General features: G+C 36.9%; 1 protein-coding gene across 5 annotated transcripts; it reads right to left on the bottom strand.

The window, feature by feature from the left end:
* Window positions 1–68: 68 nt before the first annotated feature.
* Window positions 69–21,024, bottom strand: LOC139749801 (uncharacterized). 5 transcript variants are annotated; one of them, XM_071664065.1, is made up of 4 exons: window positions 20,257–21,024; window positions 12,076–12,311; window positions 5,041–5,121; window positions 69–278 (listed from the first exon to the last, which is right to left on the bottom strand). In XM_071664065.1, the coding sequence occupies exons 2-4, from the start codon at window positions 12,283–12,285 to the stop codon at window positions 216–218; spliced, it is 354 nt and encodes a 117-aa protein (XP_071520166.1). In that variant the 5' UTR covers window positions 12,286–12,311; window positions 20,257–21,024; the 3' UTR covers window positions 69–215. The 5 variants fall into 5 exon arrangements, 1 of the variants encoding a protein (XP_071520166.1); XR_011713038.1 differs by lacking the exon at window positions 69–278 and having other exon boundaries at window positions 2,369–5,121; window positions 20,257–20,361; window positions 20,805–21,024; XR_011713040.1 differs by lacking the exon at window positions 12,076–12,311.
* Between the last annotated feature and the right edge of the window lie 463 nt (window positions 21,025–21,487).

The raw sequence follows: 21,487 nt of genomic DNA, 5'->3' as shown, positions 1-21,487 counted from the left end.
GAAAAAAGAAACTTGTATGGAAATACATAAATACTTTGCAAGTAAAATTGGTGGTGTAGAGTATGTGACTTATCATGAAAGGTTGAAAGAACTTAAATTTTTGTCTAGAAAGAGGAGAGACATTCATGATAATATATACATGGCAGTAAATAGAAGGCGTATAGAGAAATATTTTAAGTGCATTCATCTCGGCAAGGAAGATACCTTCATTATCATCAAGTTGGGAACAACAACTGGGAATGCATCAAAACGAAATCAGATGAAAGTGAATGGGTGTCCTGAAAAAAAAAAAGAAACGAGATTTATTCAAAGCAATACCAAGAGAAAAAAGAAACTTTTATGGAAAGATTCCAGAAACATCAAAGAAAAATAGACATGGTTAAAGTCAGTCAAAATGAACCTTAAACTGAAAATTACATAAGAGAAATAGTATAATTCAGCAAGCAAGACATGCAAGCCTTGCCATCTGGCAAATTTTTGTTGCATCTGACAAATTTTTATTCTAGGTACTTAAGTAGGTACTCACTGATTGATTCCTTTTTAGAAGAAATAGATTATGACCCTTAATCCAGACAATTAGACTTCAGTTAAGAAGGAAAATTTGTATCTTCATGATTTTTCTTCATAATGATGAAATAAACTAGAGAAGACCAGTACTGATTCATAAATCTTATGGCTCTAAAAGAAAAAAAACCTGTACACAAGGCAAACTGTAATTTTTCCTCACTTGGTTGTATCAGAAGATGTGAGCATTGCTTACTCTGACATAACTAGTTGGAATTATTGAGAGGTTTCTAGCATTTCACTTGACAATTTTTTTCTATCTCTTGCTCCCACAAAAGTGGTTAGGTATACATTTTCATCTGAATGACAATCTGGTAGTAAGCAAATGTGAAAAAGCCTTGTTAAGGGATGTGAATTTTATGTTCTGCTCTAGTTTACTTCTTGGTAGTTATTAGCATCTGTAGGAGCAAAGAATAGGTTTAGAAACCCGCAGAAATTGTGTTCCCACAATTTTTCCAGAGGTTTAGCAGGGTAACTCCATTTCATATTTCAGTTTTTGCACTTATGAAAGTTGAAAATGGTTCAGTATTTCTTTGAATATCAACACTTCTCATGTAAAAGAATGATTTAGCTCAAATTGACCAAGAATGTATTATGACAGCTGCAGGCAATGACAAAGTACAAGATTTTCATACCATTAGTCCTGATGAATCTTCATTACAAAACTCTGCCTTTGGAAGATAATTCACAAAGGCTGAGGAACATGTCAATCCATACACTCATTTCTAAGAACTTGTAACTGGTTTTTAAAAGGACCAGTTTAATTCAGTTTTAGAAATGACAGCAGTACTCTAATTTGGTATACAGACTCATTTTCTTATGTTGAAAAGTAGAATTATCAATATCCTTTCAAACAACTACTATAGTCTGGGCAGACTATGCGTAATGTTGTAATGAATGTAACAATGTAGAAGTGTTTCTTTTTTACTCTGTTTTTGGTGCGTCTTGCAATAGAGAAGAACATCAGTCTCACCATCTTGAGTTTTTATTCCTGATTCAGTTAGGGTTGTTTTGGACATTTCTTATGGTATCAGCATGTTGCAGTTTCTTTTGGTGGTTGTACCATCCAAATTTATTTGTAGGAAAGCTAAAGAGCTGCTCTCGTCCCTTACTTTCCTGCCAATCCATGTTCTCTACTATTTTGAGAAAGCCAGGAAATTAATTCCAATCTGCTGAACTTGAGTGATATAGTAGAATAGGTGATATTTTATTTCACTCATTTATCAAGCTTTCACCCTCATTTTTGGATTCTTTATTGTCTCTACTGATGTTCTAAAGGCATTTCCATTATCTTTTTATGGCTCACTGCTTTCCCTGATTTTGTGAAGTAGCATAAGAAACACACACACATGCAATCTCCAGCTGTCATGTATAATCTACTGAAACCAGAGCCATTAATGTGATTAAAAACTCACAGACATTTATTTTGCTGAACAATGTATGATCACCTGGCAAGATCTATTGAAAATGTTTGGATGCTTTGAGGGTTACAAAATCATGAATTTTGATTGTTAAAGTACATACTTCATAAATTTTCATTTAGTAGAATATAGATGAAATTTTCATAAATTTTCATTTAGTAGAATATAGATGAAGGTACTGTTTGTTACTGCATAATCCTGATATAAATGACATCCCTGTTTTACTTCATTATAAGTAATCTATGATTTACAAATTTTCTGCATTTCTTTAGATCATTTTTTTTTTTTTTCATTACATCCCTAGTGCGAAAACTAAATATTTTCCATAGCGGTCACCAGGAAATCTTGAGAGACCAAAGACTTGATGTAAATGTGCTGATTGCCAATAGAGAATTTCTCTCTCAAACCGTAACTTGGTCTTCTATTTACCCATAGGCAGATGTAATGATGATATCTGTTCTCTTTCTAGAGTTAGTACGGGGACCGATCAATAAATGTACCAATTAAGCAACATGGATGACAGATAAACCATGGAAAAGATGTACACATGTATAAAGAGTATCAATTAGGGCTAGGGATATTTCTGATCAGGATACAAGAGAAATTATTTGGAATCAAATGGTAACATTTTGTGTTGAGATGTGTAGTGAACTGAGACATTGGTCTCGAATGAATTTAGCGTGCAAAGTTGAAATAATAAGAAACACTTCTACTGATATGGAAGTTCTTGTTTCATTGTAATGCACCAGGCATGAGTTGCAAATGTGTGTGAGAGCTTTGAGACGCTCTTTGCACCTGATCCATCCCATGGAGTTAGGTGTGGATTTAATTTTCTTTTCTTATTTTAAAGGATATGTCTATGAATGATAATAGGTTTATGTAAACTTTGCAATCTTAACCTTATCAATGAGTATAGGACAACCATGTTTTCTCTCATTTCTTCGCACTTACATGTGGATAGTTAAAATGAGGATTCCCACTTTCAAAAATTTCATGTAAGGTGTTGGAATCTTCTATATCCTGTCATTCACTAGATCATACAAGTTTCCCTTCTTTTGTTTAGTTATCCTCAAGATGGAGAGAGTAATATGAAATCACCTTACAACATGAATTTTTTTTCCTTCAAAATTCCTTTATTTTTTCCTTTAAAATTCCTTTAACATGAACATTGGCATACTCTTCTGTATTAGAATAACTACAGTAGCAACAAAAAATGCATTAACATATACTTCTGTTAGCTCAAAGACTCTGACGTCATCTAATCTTTCAGTAGTGGTACATACAACTGCATCCAAACATATTTTATATTTTTGTATCAGGGATAAGTACTCTATTCACTGCCTTATCCAAATATGGGAAATGTCTTTTGAATTTCCCAAAATCTGCCACTGAGATGGGTGTTAAGTCATAGGCCTTCTGCTGTGAAAGGATCAAAGTTTTCAATTTGACAATCCTAATGAGTTGTTACTAGGACCTAGAAGAGAAATATAGGTCTTCTTATGGACTGCTGGTGAGTTACTGGATAAAGTTCCTTGAAGTAAGGTTCATACTCATTTCATGTGTGACCCAACACCTCTTCAGCTACTAGATGAAAAGTGCTACACATCTAAACTTGTGAGATCTGCATGTCAGATAAAAAGTTTAGTGTATCCATTTCCAAACTGCAGAACATGGCAGTATCGAAAGCAGTTGAAGATATATTCTTAAATCTGCAAAATGTAGAGAATCTTCACGTATACAATTTAGAGGTCGTATTTCTTGCTTTCCAGTTGAACATGGTGTGTTTAAACAGGCCCTGATGTACTTAGCATAAGCGCCATTGATTCTGTTCAGTATCTTAGTGTCTAGATGAAAGTCCATATTATGATTAACAAGTCATCAAGATGATATGAGGCTTCAATACTTGTAAATTTTAATTTTCTTATATAGAAAATCTATTTTGAGGTATGAGAGACTTATGTGAGGAACATTCATACCAAGGAGACAGCTGCCAACAAGACCATTGCTGTTGCCAGCTGCTTGGCTCTTGAAATAAGCATGTCCTGCTGAAAAGCTGACTTCTTTTTCACTGGTAACAAGATATCACTTGCAAATGTGAAGTTAAATACATTTTATCAGAGACTGTGTGAAGTGGATTCAATTCAGCTTAGCTTATGATTGCTAAGTCCAAGTAGCACATTATTTGGGAAAATAAGTGTTGCAGTTGATTGTTTTATTTCTTGATACAATCTGTGCCGCTTATCACTTAGGTTGAAGGTGGGGAAAGTCTTCAAACTACTTATGTTGTTTAAGGACTGAAAGTCTCCTGTTTTTATTCTAAAAACAAGATTTTTCATGTGATTTAAGTCTACATATCTCAAAGAACTGATCATACGCAAAAGCTGTATTAGTAAACTGACATATTCTCTCGTTTTTTGTGTGATTGAAAGCCTCTTATAAACATTTGGTGAATGTTTTACAATAAGAACATCACAAAGAATTTGTCAGCAAAATATAAAATTTAGGAGGATGAAACATGCAAATCCTTAACAACAGATACCCATTATTTTGTAAGGTGTATGCTGATTTCACAGATGTGGACAAACCCTTAAACTTTTAGTTAAGCTAGTTCCATAGCTTGTTTTTTGCTGCAGAGAGATGTCCAGTGAAATTACTTGGTGAAATTTCACCTTGGCACATCAAGTGCAACAGAATTTGAAGAACCATTTCATATTCATTTCTACAGGTCTTTAACTTCACCCAATTGAGAGCTTACAAAGAAAAGTTCATACATAACAAACTGCACAATTCATATGGTTATACTGGGATTCTTTAATCTCCCCAGTGTTACATAAGCCTGAAAAAGGTCATTTGATGTATGTTTGCTGTAGGAGGTAGTGAAATCCATATGACTTAGCCCGTGGCAGTACACTTAATATATTGTAACTATGATTAAGATAGCTTTGGCTCATACTCTAACTTTGTCATGATACATGCAAGGTTACATACCTTTGTAATTCCTAGGCCTTGGTTGGTTCATGATAGAATTTGTCAGAGGACTGTCCGGTTGACTAACCTGATCATGCTTGAAGTTTATGATTATAGTTGAAATACTGCGGTAGGGTATAACAAACAACATCAGTTTAAAGTTGGGAATCTGCAATGTAAAGATTTGCTTATCAGATATGCTAATAATAAATATTCAGTTTACTGTTACCTACTGGATAGTTATTAATTCACATTAATCATGAATGCATTATATAAAGAATGTCTAATAACTTGACCCATATTTCTCGTCATTATGTATCTAATTCTTTAAATGTTTTGAAAATATAACAACATATACCTCACATCATCTACATGCATGTTACCATTGCTTCTTGTTGCAAAGTGTACTTCTTGCTTTGCAATTGGTGCTGTAATTTCATATAGATAGGTATTTTTTACTACAGTGTTGTTTGTATTTTTAGAATAACATTGAGACTTTTGCTTTGTAATCCTGGATCTATTTACAATTACCAAATATATGGCAAAACGGCATGAAGGGTTTTATTATAAGCAATGGCAGTATCTGTCTTTAGAAGAAGGCCTTTCCTCATATATAACTTTTATATTCAAGATACGAAAGTGTGAGTACAATATCACACTCAAGGTAGCCTGATTGTGTTACTGGAAATTTGCAATGTTCATTTGCTTCAAGAGGTTCCTAACTATGTTCACAACCAAGGCATTTTATAGGTTGTCATATAAATAAAGGATTATTTTTATGTTCAAACGTTACATACTTTTGAAATCTTGCCCTTGAATAGTCCATACCTCTGTTTGTAATTTTTTTTTCTCATGCTCTGAATTTTTGACTACTACCCTCCTGATAACTGTATGTATATAAACAGAATTCATTGTACTTAATATTATCCACAATGCTTGACTGTGAACAGTAAATAATAAACTGCTGCTGCCGTAAGATCATTATTCATGAATGGCATTAGTCTTCTCATCATCTTGCCAGTTTTGATAATTGTGAATGAGTCTGAAATAAAACTTTTGTATGAATTAGAAGTGGTATTTTTATTTCAAGAACTTTCAGACATTAGTTGAAAGAAGCACTGGTGTTATTATCTTCACATTAACTTGAATTACGTAGGATTTCCCTGGAAATTAGTTTAGCTATTACAGAATTTTCATAAGAATTTATAATTTCTTTATGCTAAATGAAGTTGTCATCCTTCAAAGCTTTTGCTTCCTTATCAAATGGCATGATCAGTACCTGAGATATTTAGAATTATGCTTTTTATTATTCTGCACTATGTGGGAAGAAACATAGTACAGAAACATTTTGAGAAGTCTTATCCCTTGACTATTCATATGTTTTAAACATATTTTCCACTGCCCAACCTTTTAAATCTTATTTACTGCATCATACACTTAAACCTAACATTTTTTCATCTTTATTATTCCTCAGCTCTTAACTCTTGCACAATACTGATATTTTTATTCCAAGGTGAACCTCACTAGGGTCAAACATCCCTCTATTCAGAGCTGTTTTCTGTTTGGTATATTTCATTCATTGCCCTATAACACTAAGATTTCTGATCTTACTGCAATTTACCCCTACTGCATTGCTGCTGTTGTCATCTCTTCAAAAATACTACCCTATGTTCTATCCCTCACCAAATTACGTTTCTCTTGATCTCCTACTTTTAGCTTTGCACTTAAGTTGAGGACAACCATATTCCAAAGAGCACTATTTATGACTGAACATTCTTCCATTCATATCTGTTTTTCATTTGGTATCTAACATGTGGTTCATTCATTGTGGTTAGAAATGGTGTTCGTGATACACATCTGAATGTATTTCATACATCAGAAACTTGTCACTGTTTTCTATTACACATCATTTAATAGTATACTTTCTCCATCACTAATTCCTATGTTACCAGTAAGGCTATTTGAAAATACAAAGTTTTCTTTCTTTAGTGCCTCATTTGACATTAATAGACTCTATTATTATTATTTTTTATTATTTTGCTTTGTCACTGTCTCCCGTGTTTGCGAGGTAGCGCAAGGAAACAGATGAAAGAAATGGCCCAACCCACCCCCATACACATGTATATACATACACGTCCACACACGCAAATATACATACCCATACATCTCAATGTACACATATATATACACACACACAGACATACATATATATACACATGCACACAATTCACACTGTCTGCCTTTATTCATTCTCATCGCCACCTTGCCATACATGGAATAACATCCCCCTCCTCCCTCATGTGTGCGAGGTAGCACTAGGAAAAGACAACAAAGGCCCCATTTGTTCACACACAGTCTCTAGCTGTCATGCAATAATGCCCGAAACCACAGCTCCCTTTCCACATCCAGGCCCCACAGAACTTTCCATGTTTTACCCCAGACGCTTCACATGCCCTGATTCAATCCATTGACAGCACGTCGACCCCGGTATACCACATCGATCCAATTCACTCCATTCCTTGCCCGCCTTTCACCCTCCTGCATGTTCAGGCCCCGATCACTCAAAATCTTTTTCACTCCATTTTTCCAAACCTCCAATTTGGTCTCCCACTTCTCGTTCCCTCCACCTCCGACACATATATCCTCTTGGTCAATCTTTCCTCACTCATTCTCTCCATGTGCCCAAACCATTTCAAAACAACCTCTTCTGCTCTCTCAACCACGCTCTTTTCATTTCCACACATCTCTCTTACCCTTACATTACTTACTTGATCAAACCACCTCACACCATATATTGTCCTCAAACATCTCATTTCCAGCACATCCACCCTCCTGCGCACAACTCTATCCATAGCCCACGCCTCGCAACCATACAAAATTGTTGGAACCACTATTCCTTCAAACATACCCATTTTTGCTTTCCGAGATAATGTTCTCGACTTCCACACATTCTTCAAGGCTCCCAAGATTTTCGCCCCCTCCCCCACCCTATGATTCACTTCCGCTTCCATGGTTCCATCTGCTGCCACATCCACTCCCAGATATCTAAAACACTTTACTTCCTCCAGTTTTTCTCCATTCAAACTTACCTCCCAATTGACTTGACCCTCAACCCTACTGTACCTAATAACCTTGCTCTTATTCACATTTACTCTTAACTTTCTTCTTTCACACACTTTACCAAACTCAGTCCCCAGCTTCTGCAGTTTCTCACAAGAATCAGCCACCAGCGCTGTATCATCAGTGAACAACAACTTAATAGACTCATATTTATTTATTTATTTTGCTTTGTCGCTGTCTCCCGCGTTAGCGAGGTAGCGCAAGGAAACAGACGAAAGAATGGCCCAACCCACCCACATACACATGTATATACATACACGTCCACATACGCAAATATACATACCTGTACATCTCAATATACACATATATATATATACACACACACAGACATATACATACATACACATGTACATAATTCATACTGTCTGCCTTTATTTATTCCCATAGCCACCTCGCCACACAAGGAATAACAACCCCCTCCCCCCTCATGTGTGCGAGGCAGTGCTAGGAAAATACAACAAAGGCCCCATTCGTTCACACTCAGTCTCTAGCTGTCATGTAATAATGCACCGAAACCACAGCTCCCTGCCTGTATTACAAGGTGCATCCTTGTTATACTTCACTTGCTTCTAATTGTATATTCAGAAAAGACAATACAGAGCTGATGTTTTCTTGATAACCAAATTTGTTTTTCCTAATTTCCAATAAACTACTTTTGAATTTCATATAAGTAGCTTATTATGAACAGTCTCTGTTTTATCTACAAATACAAGTACCTCTAGCTTTACACAAGTTACATTCTTGAAAATGGCCACGGAAATAAAAAGAAATCAAATACTGTAAGTAATGGAGACCAGGGGGTTTCCTTATCAATAAGACAATACCAAATATCATACCACTGAAAAACTACATTACACATGTACCAGGAAATATAAAATGTGATATATGTAAATACTGTACACAACAAACAGAAAATAAACTTAATTCAAACATTTACATTTCCTGCTGTTCGTGAATTGCTTGCTGGTGCTGATGGACAGGAAGGAGGCAAGTAGAGGAGATACTTGGAAAGGAGGTCAATCTGGGTCAGATGATGTAGTTGTGGAAGGTAGAGGTGACAGTCAAAAAAGAGTTCAGCCACGAGATGATGGCAGGATCTCCTTACGAGTGTCCTTTTTCTTCAAAATAGAAATTTAGTGTTGTCTGCTTAGCCTTCATTGTCTTTTAATGGTGGATTTCTTTATAGCACCAGATGTCAACTAAGACATTTTGGGCTATATTTGAACTCTGTTCTGTGTTTGGGTCAGCCTCATCAAATATAGCAACAAGGTCAGTGTGGTGAAATGCTTTTGCTAACATATTGCTTGGGAAAGAATGCATTAGCTTGGCCTTCCCTTTCTCTGCTACCACCTCTTCCTAGTGTTCCTTCACCAACAGTAAATCTTCATTCAAGAGCTCTTCCTAATGTGATTTTAGAAACTCCTCCAAATCCTGCTCCATAAGTTCATCGAAGCCACTTTTTTCACTGTTTCCACTGTGTGTGCATGTGTTCTTTATACTTTCGTTCAACATCAAAAGTAATCCATGAACAAACTGAACTCAATACTTCTTCCACATTACATTCATACAAACAATGGAACTTTCTTTCCAGGCCTTAATTGATGATTAGGATGATATCCCTGATGATGAGGGACTTCCAGAATTCACTCACAGTCATCTGGCCATTCTCTGTGGCCTTCATGAGCTTTGCAAATATTCTCCATAAATAGTTCCCCTGGTCCAGTGGCTAGATTAGAGATGAAATGTTGGGTGGAAGAAAACCTACTTTGATGTTTTAAGATCCTGTAGTGAGGGTGGATGGCCAGGGGCATTACTGATAAGAAGAATCTTGAAACATATTCTCCTTCACACAGTACTCCAGCAGTATATGGAACTTTGCAGCAAAATAGTCACAGAAAACTTTGCCTGTTATCATCCCCTTCAGATTAGAACATTAACTGATAGGCAAGTACTTTTCCACACATCTCTTACGAGCCCTGGTATTTTCTGATTGGTAGACCATTAATAGTTGAAGCATTGCCCCTAAAAAACAGCATGAGGCAATCCTTAGCAGCTCTGAATCCTGATGTATTCTTTTCTTCAAGGAAAATGTACATTCCTACAGGCATTCTTCCAAAACAATTTGCTCTCATCGACATTAAAATCTGCTTAAAAGAAGAAATGTCTTCCTTGATAAGAGTCTTGAGGGTTTCCCTTAAACTTTTGGAGCAGCAAGGACATCAAAAGAAGCAGCCTCACAAGTTATACTTTTCAGGTAATTAAGGCATTTCCTAAAGTTTACAAACTTGCCAGGACGTGCTTGAAATGTCTTCATTGCTCCTTCTGCTGATAAGTTATCAAATATACAGTGGGCCTCTGCTTGTTTTACACGCTTTTCATGAGTATGGTGTACAATTGCTCAGCATAAGTTCCATTCTCTCCATAATCAAAATTTGAGAATACAAGGTCATACATGCACTGATTATGTTCCAATCTTGGCACTCTCCTTGATCTTTACTGCATCATCAAAAATAGTCTGTAAAGTATATTCACTAAGTCCAAGGGCATCTTAATATCAGCTGTTCATTCACCTCTCCCTTAATGTTTGAGCAAATCCATTATGATCTCAATGGTGATGGCCATATGCTCACATCACTAGTACCAGGATAACATAAAAGAAGCTTTGCTGGCAAGATGCAAAGGGCAAAAAATATGCAATATCCAGTATGTTGCAGCACAACATACTGTAGCAGTCCGTACAATAGATCATATCAAAGCCATGTGCACAGGTGCTTCTCACACAGTGCTGGCAGAAACCACAACACTGAACTGCCAGCCCAATGGTGATTGAAAAAAAAGAAAAAAGAAAAAAGTAAATGGCCCAAGTGCATTATTCAAAAATACTGTAAATTAAATAAGCATAAACTTAGAAGTCCCCGTACCTAATTTTGTAATCATTTTACAACTCTCCTGTTCTTTTATCATTCTCTTTGGTTTTATTAATCATATTTAAAGCCATATAACTTTTTCTTTGTTGAAATGCATTATGCAATCCCATAGCATGACATTTCTATGTACTGCCTGATTCTTTTTCTCAACTCCACACAGAGGTTTATGAACAGCAAACACACACTTCCACAGAAAATAAAGTATTCTTCAAACTTCAGGATTTATTCTACCATTTTTGTGGAAGCTGGGGATATGTTTGACCTGCTATTTCAATAAAATGTTTGCTACTGGTTACTGTGTGCCTGATGGGTTATGACCTATGGAGGCCCCATTGCTTACACATGTGAGACAAAGAATACTTAATTACAAGTACTTGAATAGTCATTTCACTATTATGGGCTCCATAAAAAAAAGGTTAGCGTACCCAATTTCACACAAATGGTAGCCCATGAATTCTACTGTCTGTAGAATATTGCATGTTCTATGGACAAGTGCATTTACTGTGCTATATTCGTTGAACATATACCTCCACATTTCACAGTAAGTTTGGTAAAATGTTAGCTACTGCACTGATACCTATAAAGTTAACTTCCATAATGATAATCCAATAACACCAATTTTTAAGTCTGATATTGATAATCCAATAATTTCAATACCTAGTTATAAGAAGTTAACAATAATCTGATAACGATAACTTTTTAATGAGATTTTAAAAAACAAAGAAAAAAGCTTCAAAACCCATAGAAAATGCTTATTTATGCTACATCCAAGAATAAGTAAGAATTTTCTACAATTGTTGTAACTTTTTTGCTTAATAATGTTTTAAAATTTTACTAAAAAATATAGTTTTGACACCCTTGTAACCAAACCAGTTATCAATTTACCAGAAGACTATTACAGTGTGAACTTAAAGATAGGTCTGAAAAAGTACATTCATTAAACTATGAAGCATACCATAAGGTACAATATGTATATACAAACTCAAGAATTAGCAATTAGACAACTCAAAATGTGTGACATGGCCTCTAAAAATTTTCTTGGTTGAGTGGCATTTTTGGCACTCAAAATAGAGTACCTCGTTGTTGTCCTTGTCCTGACAGCTGAGCTTTAAGTAGCGCTCCAGGAGGGGCCACAGGTTTTGGAAAGGTTTCTGATCCTGGCTGACGGAGACCTGGCCATCAGATGGCTGAGAAGTCTCTCCCACAGACAGAGAGTTAGGCTGAGACTCAGAAGTGCCTGACACAGAGGCAATCTCAATGTTGAGGACTTCATCTTGGTGTTCCATGGACCATGGTCTGTTGTAGTCTTGTGCTGTTGTAAGTTAACGTATAAACCAAAGTGTAAGAGAGAAGTTAGAGAACTGAACGCTGTTAAGCTGATGATAATACTGAAAAGTGTTACTGGCTACTGCCGATATGGCCGAATCCACAGTGTGTGTCAGGGTTAATAGGTCTGTCCTTTTAAAGACAATCTGTACTTTTCTTGATCTGGTTGTCCTATATATTTTGAGAAAAAGCGAACAGCTTATATCTGTCCTTTTTCAAGTATTTTATTTAGCTTTATACATAATCAAAAGTACATGAATCTTGATAAAATTCTTTCCCTGCCAAATAATTGGCAACTGTCAACCAACAAGGTCCATGGGCATATCCACTTCTGCTTGTAAACCTGCACTATACCTGTTCGCTATGGGAACAGTATAGGGGAGGAAAGGGAGGGGGACTGGTGGAGATAGAACCTAAGTCTAGGAGAGAGTCAGTAATGGCATGTTTGATGACTGAGCTATTACTAACATAAAATGTAAGTGAAGATTAATCTATTTTGAATGTTTGTTTTGTATTATTTTTTATTTATTTCATTTATTTAGCTTTGTCGCTGTCTCCCGCGTTAGCGAGGTAGCGTGAGGAAACAGACGAAAGAATGGCCCAACCCACCCATATACACATGTATATACATACACGTCCACACACGCAAATATACATACCTATACATCTTAACGTATACATATATATACACACACAGACATATACATATATACACATGTACATAATTCATACTGTCTGCCTTTATTCATTTCCATCACCACCTCGCCACACATGAAATAACAACCCCCTCCCCCCTCATGTGTGCGAGGTAGCGCCAGGAAAAGACAACAAAGGCCCCATTCGTTCACACTCAGTCTCTTGCTGTCATGTAATAATGCACCGAAACCACAGCTCCCTTTCCACATCCAGGCCCCACAGAACTTTCCATGGTTTACCCCAGACGCTTCACGTGCCCTGGTTTAATCCATTGACAGCACGTCGACCCCAGTATACCACATCGTTCCAATTCACTCCATTCCTTGCATGCCTTTCACCCTCATGTATGTTCAGGCCCCAATCACTTAAAATCTTTTTCACTCCATCTTTCCAAACCTCCAATTTGGTCTCCCACTTCTCCTTGTTCCTTCCACCTCTGACACATATATCCTCTTTGTCAATCTTTCCTCACTCATTCTCTCCATGTGACCAAACCATTTCAAAACACCATCTTCTGCTCTCTCAACCACACTCTTTTTATTACCACACATCTCTCTTACCCTATTATTACTTACTCAATCAAACCACCTCACACCACATATTGTCCTCAAACATCTCATTTCCAGCACATCCACCCTCCTCCACACTACTCTATCCATAGCCCATGCCTCGCAACCATATAACATTGTTGGAACCACTATTCCTTCAAACATACCCATTTTTGCTTTCCAAGATAATGTTCTCGACTTCCACACATTCTTCAACGCTCCCAGAATTTTCGTCCCCTCTCCCACCCTATGATTCACTTCTGCTTCCATGGTTCCATCCGCTGCCAAATCCACTCCCAGATATCTAAAACACTTCGCTTCCTCCAGTTTTTCTCCATTCAAACTTACCTCCCAATTGACATGACCCTCAACCCTACTGTACCTAATAACCTTGCTCTTATTCACATTTACTCTCAACTTTCTTCTTTCACACACTTTACCAAACTCCGTCACCAGCTTCTGCAGTTTCTCACACAAATCAGCCACCAGCGCTGTATCATCAGCGAACAACAACTGACTCACTTCTCAAGCTCTCATCCACAACAGACTGCATACTTGCCCCTCTTTCCAAAACTCTTGCATTTATCTCCCTGACAACCCCATCCATAAAGAAATTAAATAACCATGGAGACATCACACACCCCTTTCGCAAACCAAAATTCACTGTGAACCAATCACTTTCCTCTCTTCCTACACGTACACATGTCTTACATCCTCGATAAAAACTTTTCACTGCTTCTAACAACTTGCCTCTCACACCATATATTCTTAATACCTTCCACAGAGCATCTCTATCAACTCTATCATATGCCTTCTCTGATCCATAAATGCTACATACAAATCCATTTGTATTATTGACAAACTATATAATTTTCATCACTATACAGAAATAATAAAAAATTAATCACTGCATCTTTATGTTGGACATATGAAACAAATTAACAATATATCTGAACCATATATTCTACTTATATAACACATCAAATATTATCATATATACATGCAAATGACAACAAACAGAATGAACAACAAAGTATATAAAGTATACAACCAGTTATAGTTTAAATTTTCCTATTACAAAAAATAGAATTATCAACAAATGACAATTATACTGAAGAACCTAGATATACAAAGAAAACCACTAAAAATTTTATCGGACAAAAAAATCAGACATTGATGGACTACAAAACTTGAGTTATAGGAAGTTAACTGGTCCAATAATAACTATGGGAGTTAACATCCACTTATAGTCCGATAAAAATTAACTCCGATAATTATCTGTTATCGGATTACTGCTTTAGTGCCCAACTTTGAGCTACTGGTTACTGTAAGCCTTCTAGGATATGACCTGGAGACTTCCAGTAGGTCATGAATATGAGTAGGTCATGAATATGAGACCAGGGGTAATTGATATTTTTTCATAATGATCAACACGACAAGGGCAAAACATGCCTATATTAAGGACATCTTGGGTTAAAGGAAAAAGTACATGGAAAAGAAAGCAGAATTTAATCAAGGTTCCATGTGTCTGCAGACCTGATTCTTCAAGGAAGAAAGATCATGCAATAGGGAAAAGACAAACGAAGGAAGAGAATTCCATAGCTTAGCTCTTCAAGGGATGAAAGCATCGTAAAAGTTTATCCTTGAAGGCTGGTTTCCACACACAAATTGTGAGAAACAGCAGTCAAATGTGCCTTGGATTCAAACCTTGGGGGTAGAGGACACATGTAGCCAGCTCATGAGAACAATGGACATAATAATACCTACAGAATGCAGAGACAGCAACAAAATCACAGCATAAGAAACAGGAAGGCTAAAGAGAGGAGATGCTAAGAGAATTAATGAAATGGTGAAGAGCTTGTGGGTTTGTGTGCTAAAAAAAGACTGGTGATTGGGAACACCTGGTTTAAAAAGAGAGATATACACAAGTATACATATATGAATAGTAGAGGTGGTCATCGGGCATCATTAGATTAAGAATTGATAGGCATGTAAAAGAGAAACTTTTGGATGTAAATGTGCTGAAAGGGGCAACTGGTGGGAAGTCTGATGACTTGTGGATGTGAGGGTGAAGATTTAGAGAGGTTTTCAAAAAAGAGGAAACAATGTCAGGGAGAAGAGAATGATGAGAGTAAGTGAGCTTGGAAAGGAGACTTGTGTGAAGAAATACCAGGGGTGAGTATAGAAAGGCAAAAGGTGAGAGTAAATGAAGTGAGGGCACTGGGTGAGGAATGGGAGGTATTTAGGGAGGCACTGATGGCATGTGCATGAGATGCATGTGACATGCAAAAGGTGGGTGGTGGTCAGGTTAGAAAGGGTAGTGAGTGGTGGGATCAAGAAGTAAAGTTTCTAGTGAAAGAGAAAAGAGAGGTGTTTAGGTAGTACTTACAAGGAAGGAGTGTAAATGATAGGGAAATATAAAAGAGAAAGTGGCAGAAGGTCAAGAGGAAAGTGCAGGGGCTGAAAAAGAGGGCAAAGGAGAGTTGGGGTAAGAGAGTATCATTAAACTTTAAGGAGTATAAAAAGATGTTTTGGAAGGAGGTAAATAATGTGCGAAAGACAAGAGAGCAAATGGAAACATTGGTGAATGGGGTAAAAGGGGAAGTGATAACAGGTAAAGGTAAAGGTGATAAAGGCGAGTGTCTCAAACTAAAGAGGCATAAGTTTGTCAAGTATACCTGGTAAATTGTTTGCGAGGGTATAGACTGAGAGGGTGAAGCTATAAGCAGAGCATCAGATTGGGGAGGAGCAGTGTGGTTTCAGAAGTGGCAGAGGATGTGTGGATCACATGTTTGCTTTGAAGAATGTGTGTGAGAAATACTTAGAAAAACATATGGATTTGTAAGTGGCATTTATGGATCTGGAGAAGACATATAAGCTTGATAGAGATGCTTTGTGGAGGTAAGCTAATACAAGCCGTGAGTAGTTTTTGTCAAGGGTGTAAGGCATGCGTATGAATAAGAAGAGAGGAGAGTGAGTGGTTCCCGGTGAAGGCTGGTCTGTGACAGGGATGAGTGATGTTACCATGGTTGTTTAAGTTGTTTAAGGATGGGGTGATGTGGGAGGTAAATGCAAGAGTCTTGGAGAGAGGGCCAAGTATGTAGTCTGTTGGGATGACAGTGCCTGGGAAGTAAGTCAGGTGTTATTCGCTGATGATACAGCACTGGTGGCTGATTTGAGTGAGAAGTGGCAGAAGTTGGTGACTGAGTCTAGAAGAGTGTGCAAAAGGAGCAAGTTAAGGGTAAATGCAAATAAAAGCAAGGTTATTAGATTCAGCAGGGTTGAGGGACAAGTTAGCTGGGATGTAAGTCTGAATGGAAACATATTGGAGGAAGTGAAGTGTTTTAGTTATCTGGGAGTTGACTTGGCAGTGAATGGAACCTTGGAAGTGGAAGTGAGTCATAGGATGGGGGAGGGGGCAAAGGTTCTGGGAGCGATGAAGAATGTGTGAAGAGAACGTTATCTTGAAGAGCAAAAATGGGCATATTTGAAAGAATAGTAGTTCCAACAACATTATATGGTTGCAAAAGCATGGGCTTTTGTTAGGGTTACACAGAGGAGGGTGGATGTTTCGCAAATTAAATGTCTGAGGACAATATGTGGTGTGAGGGGGTTTGACTAAGTAATGAAAGGATAAGAGAGATGTGTGGAGATAAAAAGAGTATGGCTGAGAGAGTAGAAAAGGGTGTGTTGAATTGGTTTGGACATATGGAGACAATAAGTGAGGAAAGGTTGACTAAGAACATCTTATGTAATATCAACCCACTGGGATCTGACTAAGACCCTTTGTCGCCCCTGCAACCCCTTTTGCACTACCACTCACATGATGAGCATGGTGTGCAAAAAAAACATGCAGGGGACACCAGCACAAATCAGAAGATATATGTGATGGAAATGAAGGGAAAGAGGAGAAGGAGGAGACCAAATTGGAAAGGGAAGGATGAAGTGAAAAAGATCCAGAGCAACTGGGGCCTGAACATAAAGGTCAGTGAAAGGCATACATTGAACAGAGTGAACTGGAATGATGTGGTATACCGGGGCCAACATGCTGTGAATGTCCTGAACCAGGACAAGTGAAATGTCCAGGGTAAACCATGGAAAGGTCTGTGGGGATTGGATGTGGATAAGGAGCTGTGGTTTTGGTGCATTATACATAACAGCTAGAGAATAGGTGTGAGCAAATGAGGCCTTCTTTGTTTCCTGGTGCTACCTTGCTGAAACGGGGTGGCAATGCTGTTTTCCTTGGGATGGGGTGGCGCCATGAACGGATGAAGGCAATGCAAGTTAAATGTTATCAAAGGTTATGTATGAAAAGAAGAGATTGTATGTTTGTGGACAGAGTGCCTATAGTTCATATGTGGGTGAAGCGGAGAGAAAAGACAGCTACCTGGGTTAGAGGAATGCAACTCGAAAACCTCTAAAGTGCTGGCTCACTATGCAGACGTCACTAACACTCCTGAAATGATTAGTGTCGTCATAGTTTTTTGAATACTGTCAAACTGGGGAGTACATAGGTTTATTAACCTTCGGCCTTGTTCTAAAGGATCTACCCATATGTTCACTGATGCATTTGGAAAAATGATGTTGGGTCTTTCCAATTTAAGTTACCCTATAGGTGCGACTGGTATATATGTATACTTCAAATGAATGACTTTGTATTTAACTAAGTTACATATAGAGATAAATACTACCCTTAAATCAACAATTAAGTAATTAGCTCCGATAATGTGTCCAATTTAAGAGAAAAGCTAACAATCCTAGTTAGTTATTTCATATAGAATTTTTCTTTAGGTACAGTGACACTTGGAACTTTTTCATATAAAATATTATAAGATGTCTCTTAATATCACCTTTATGAACAGTAAGAGAATCCATTCTTTCTAAACATCTTTCTTTCTTTTAAACTATTCGCCATATCCCGCGTTAGCGAGGTAGCGTTAAGAACAGAGGACTGGGCCATTTTTGGAATATCCTCACCTGGCCCCCTCTGTTCCTTCTTTTGGAAAATTAAAAAAAAAAAAAAACGAGAGGGGAGGATTTCCAGCCCCCTGCTCCCTCCCCTTTTAGTTGCCTTCTACGACACGCAGGGAATACATGGAAAGTATTCTTAATCCCCTATCCCCAGGGCTAAACATATCTCATCAAATATCTAGCTCTTCTGCAAGAAAATGAGATGTCTTCAAAATCTTAAAGGTTTGATCATCCAATGTAAATATCATCTTAGCTTTAAATTTAGATGGAAAGAAACAATCAATCTTATCAAGATCCTGTATGTGCTGGTTTCCCATAAACTGATGCAGAGAAACTGTTTTTATTCTCTGAGAACATTAAGGCCAAAGAAAGTTTATTTTGATTTTCAACATCACAAATGAATTTCAAATTAGAGTGATCTGAATTTTAGATACACAGGAAAAGCTAAATCTGGTGTCTACTTTTGAACAACAAAAATGTGTTACAACACAACCATGATAGAATGAAGGCCTAAAACTAAAGGCAAACTTAGCTAATGACTTTTGCCTATAATGACACGAAAATGTTTGCTGCAGTAGGACATAATAGGCTACCCATGCCAACACCCACAATCTGTTAGTAAAGTGTACCATTACTAATGTGACATATTGAAACCTTTTACACAGGTTAAGGTTTTTGTATATTAAATAGACAATGATATCAGCAGTTTCCTTTAATATTAACATAATTTAACTATATCAAAATTAGTTGTGCAAAAGATCACTGGCATTTTTAATGTTCATCAGCGTTTTAACGAAAGAAAAGTTATCCCATAAAGAATAAGGATTCACACTTAAACTTTTAGAATAGGACAAAGCATTCTGATATGGATCACACTACCTATAGCTAACAGAATAACCCTTATAGTGCAATTTGATTTTTGCACCTTGGGGAGCACACATGAAACCTGTTTAGAAACATGCAAATGACGATGAATGACACCATCACCTTTTATTTTTGTTATTAATCTATTATCTTCTAATTTAGCAATCAGTGACATTCTTCATTTCAGTAAACTTATTATAAGACAAAATGGTTGTGATTTTATGCTCTTTCTTATCTAATAAAATTCCAACTTGCCCCTTGTCAGGTCTAGTTGTGAGGTGCTTATTTTCACTCATGTAGTATGTTCATATCATCTTTTGTAATGTTGCAATTTGTACCAGTTAAAGGAATGAAAGATCGGGAAAGCTAAGGTTTTCACATGCTGAAGGTTAATGGAATGGAACTTTACTGTGAAGTTTGTTTTTACAAATAAATCTTAATATTTTCTCGATAAAAAGAAATGAGTAAAATTAAGGTTTCAAGTGGGGCAGGGCACAATTCAGTCCCTTACTTAGCAAAGATTTCAAATTGTCTCACGCTACAAAATGCTAAAAAAAGACAAATTGACACTTTATTTGCATACAATTCCTAAGTCCTAACCTAAAATAGGGATATACAACTTTTACTGGTGTGTATCTAATTTTCTTAAGAGTGCTTTCTTTACTATACTAAGTATATAGCACTTACAATAGATATCAAACCAAGAAATCCTACTTTTCAACTCTTGGTATACATTGCTAACTACTTTGTGAACTAGTGATTAACTGATATTCACATCTAATTTCTACGTCTAAGAACCTTTGTTAATTTCAGTACATTCTGTGGAAAGGACAATAATTCTTTCTGCCATACCTTGAACTGCAAAAATGTTGTGAAGGTCTGTTTTGCTGACGAGTCTTCACAAAGTTTGGCTCCTACTTTGCCCTGATCACTTGGCAGGGAGTATCTTCAAACTGCCTAAGAAGAATGAGCACCGATTGTCCATTATTTCTTTTTTTTTTTTTTTTGAATAATAACACTGCTGGTTGAGCTTCCTAGGAAGCAGACATGTACCAGTCACAAATAACTCTTCCTACCTGAACTTCGAAGGTACCACCAATGACATGTTCCCGATTTGACCCAATCCATTACCACTGACCTGCTATGACTGTACAAAGTTCACGAGGAACCTAGTTGAAATGTCTTACACAAATTTAACAACATAACTAACTTAATTAGATAAGCTATTACCAACATAATGAATTGCAAATGAGGGGAACTATGCCTGGTTTTAACAATAATGTACAATTACACTGTGTGACTTAAAACTAAGATATACGACTGAAGACTACGATATATGACTTAAGACTACAATACATGCGACTTAAGAATAAGATATAGTTACAAGAATAAACTGTTACCTCTCACAACACGAAGCTAAAAACCTTCTGCAATTCCAATGAATTACCCATAAATAAACAACTGAGACATATGCTCATAACTGTTACATTAATGTACAATGGAATTACATGCCATCAATCTAAATTAGAATGATAAAGTACTAAAATCAAACAGGAACTGAGCCACTGGGTTACACTAGAAGGTATTTTGTAAAACCTCAGCCTAAACGTCAACATTGCACTGACGACCGAGAAGGACTCTCAGAAAACGAGGCTTGAGTTGTAGGGGTGACTAAGTTAACAGACTACAACGCCAACAAAATGAACTGGAAAGGAGTATGCGACTTGGGATAACAGTGGAAGATCAGGATACATTCAACTTACAAAACTTTCTAGAATGCACAAGTCAAATTCAAAATTATACTTCGGAATTTTGAAATCATCAAGAAGAAAGTGGTCATATTACAAAGAATGTCGTCTTATTGGGACTTAAGTTGAATGCAAAACCTCAGCATAACAAAACCTGACAAGAGACATGGTGTAGTTTTATGAGATGATGATTACGTTCATAAAATAAAAAAACCATTCTGTCTGAAATTCAATGAGATCAAAGGATGACTGCGTGGCTGAGAGAGGTTGTATTGGATGCTAAGAGTTGTGAGTGGAATCTTTTGGAGAGTCTGGCCATTTTGCAGTATAATACT

This window comes from Panulirus ornatus, chromosome 8 (genome assembly GCF_036320965.1).
Source record: "Panulirus ornatus isolate Po-2019 chromosome 8, ASM3632096v1, whole genome shotgun sequence".
NCBI lineage: Eukaryota > Metazoa > Arthropoda > Malacostraca > Decapoda > Palinuridae > Panulirus > Panulirus ornatus.
The sequence above is the reverse complement of the archived record's forward strand: the minus strand, read 5'-3'. Positions and strand labels throughout refer to the sequence as shown.

Coding starts and splice junctions, on each gene's coding strand:
- LOC139749801 (XM_071664065.1), bottom strand. CDS start 12,285: ATGGAACACCAAGATGAAGTCCTCAACATTGAGATTGCCTCTGTGTCA. Junction 5,122..12,075: donor AGGACAAGGACAACAACGAG/GTACTCTATTTT, acceptor TTTACATTGCAG/ATTCCCAACTTTAAACTGAT. Junction 279..5,040: donor TAAACTTCAAGCATGATCAG/GTTAGTCAACCG, acceptor TTTTTTTTTCAG/GACACCCATTCACTTTCATC.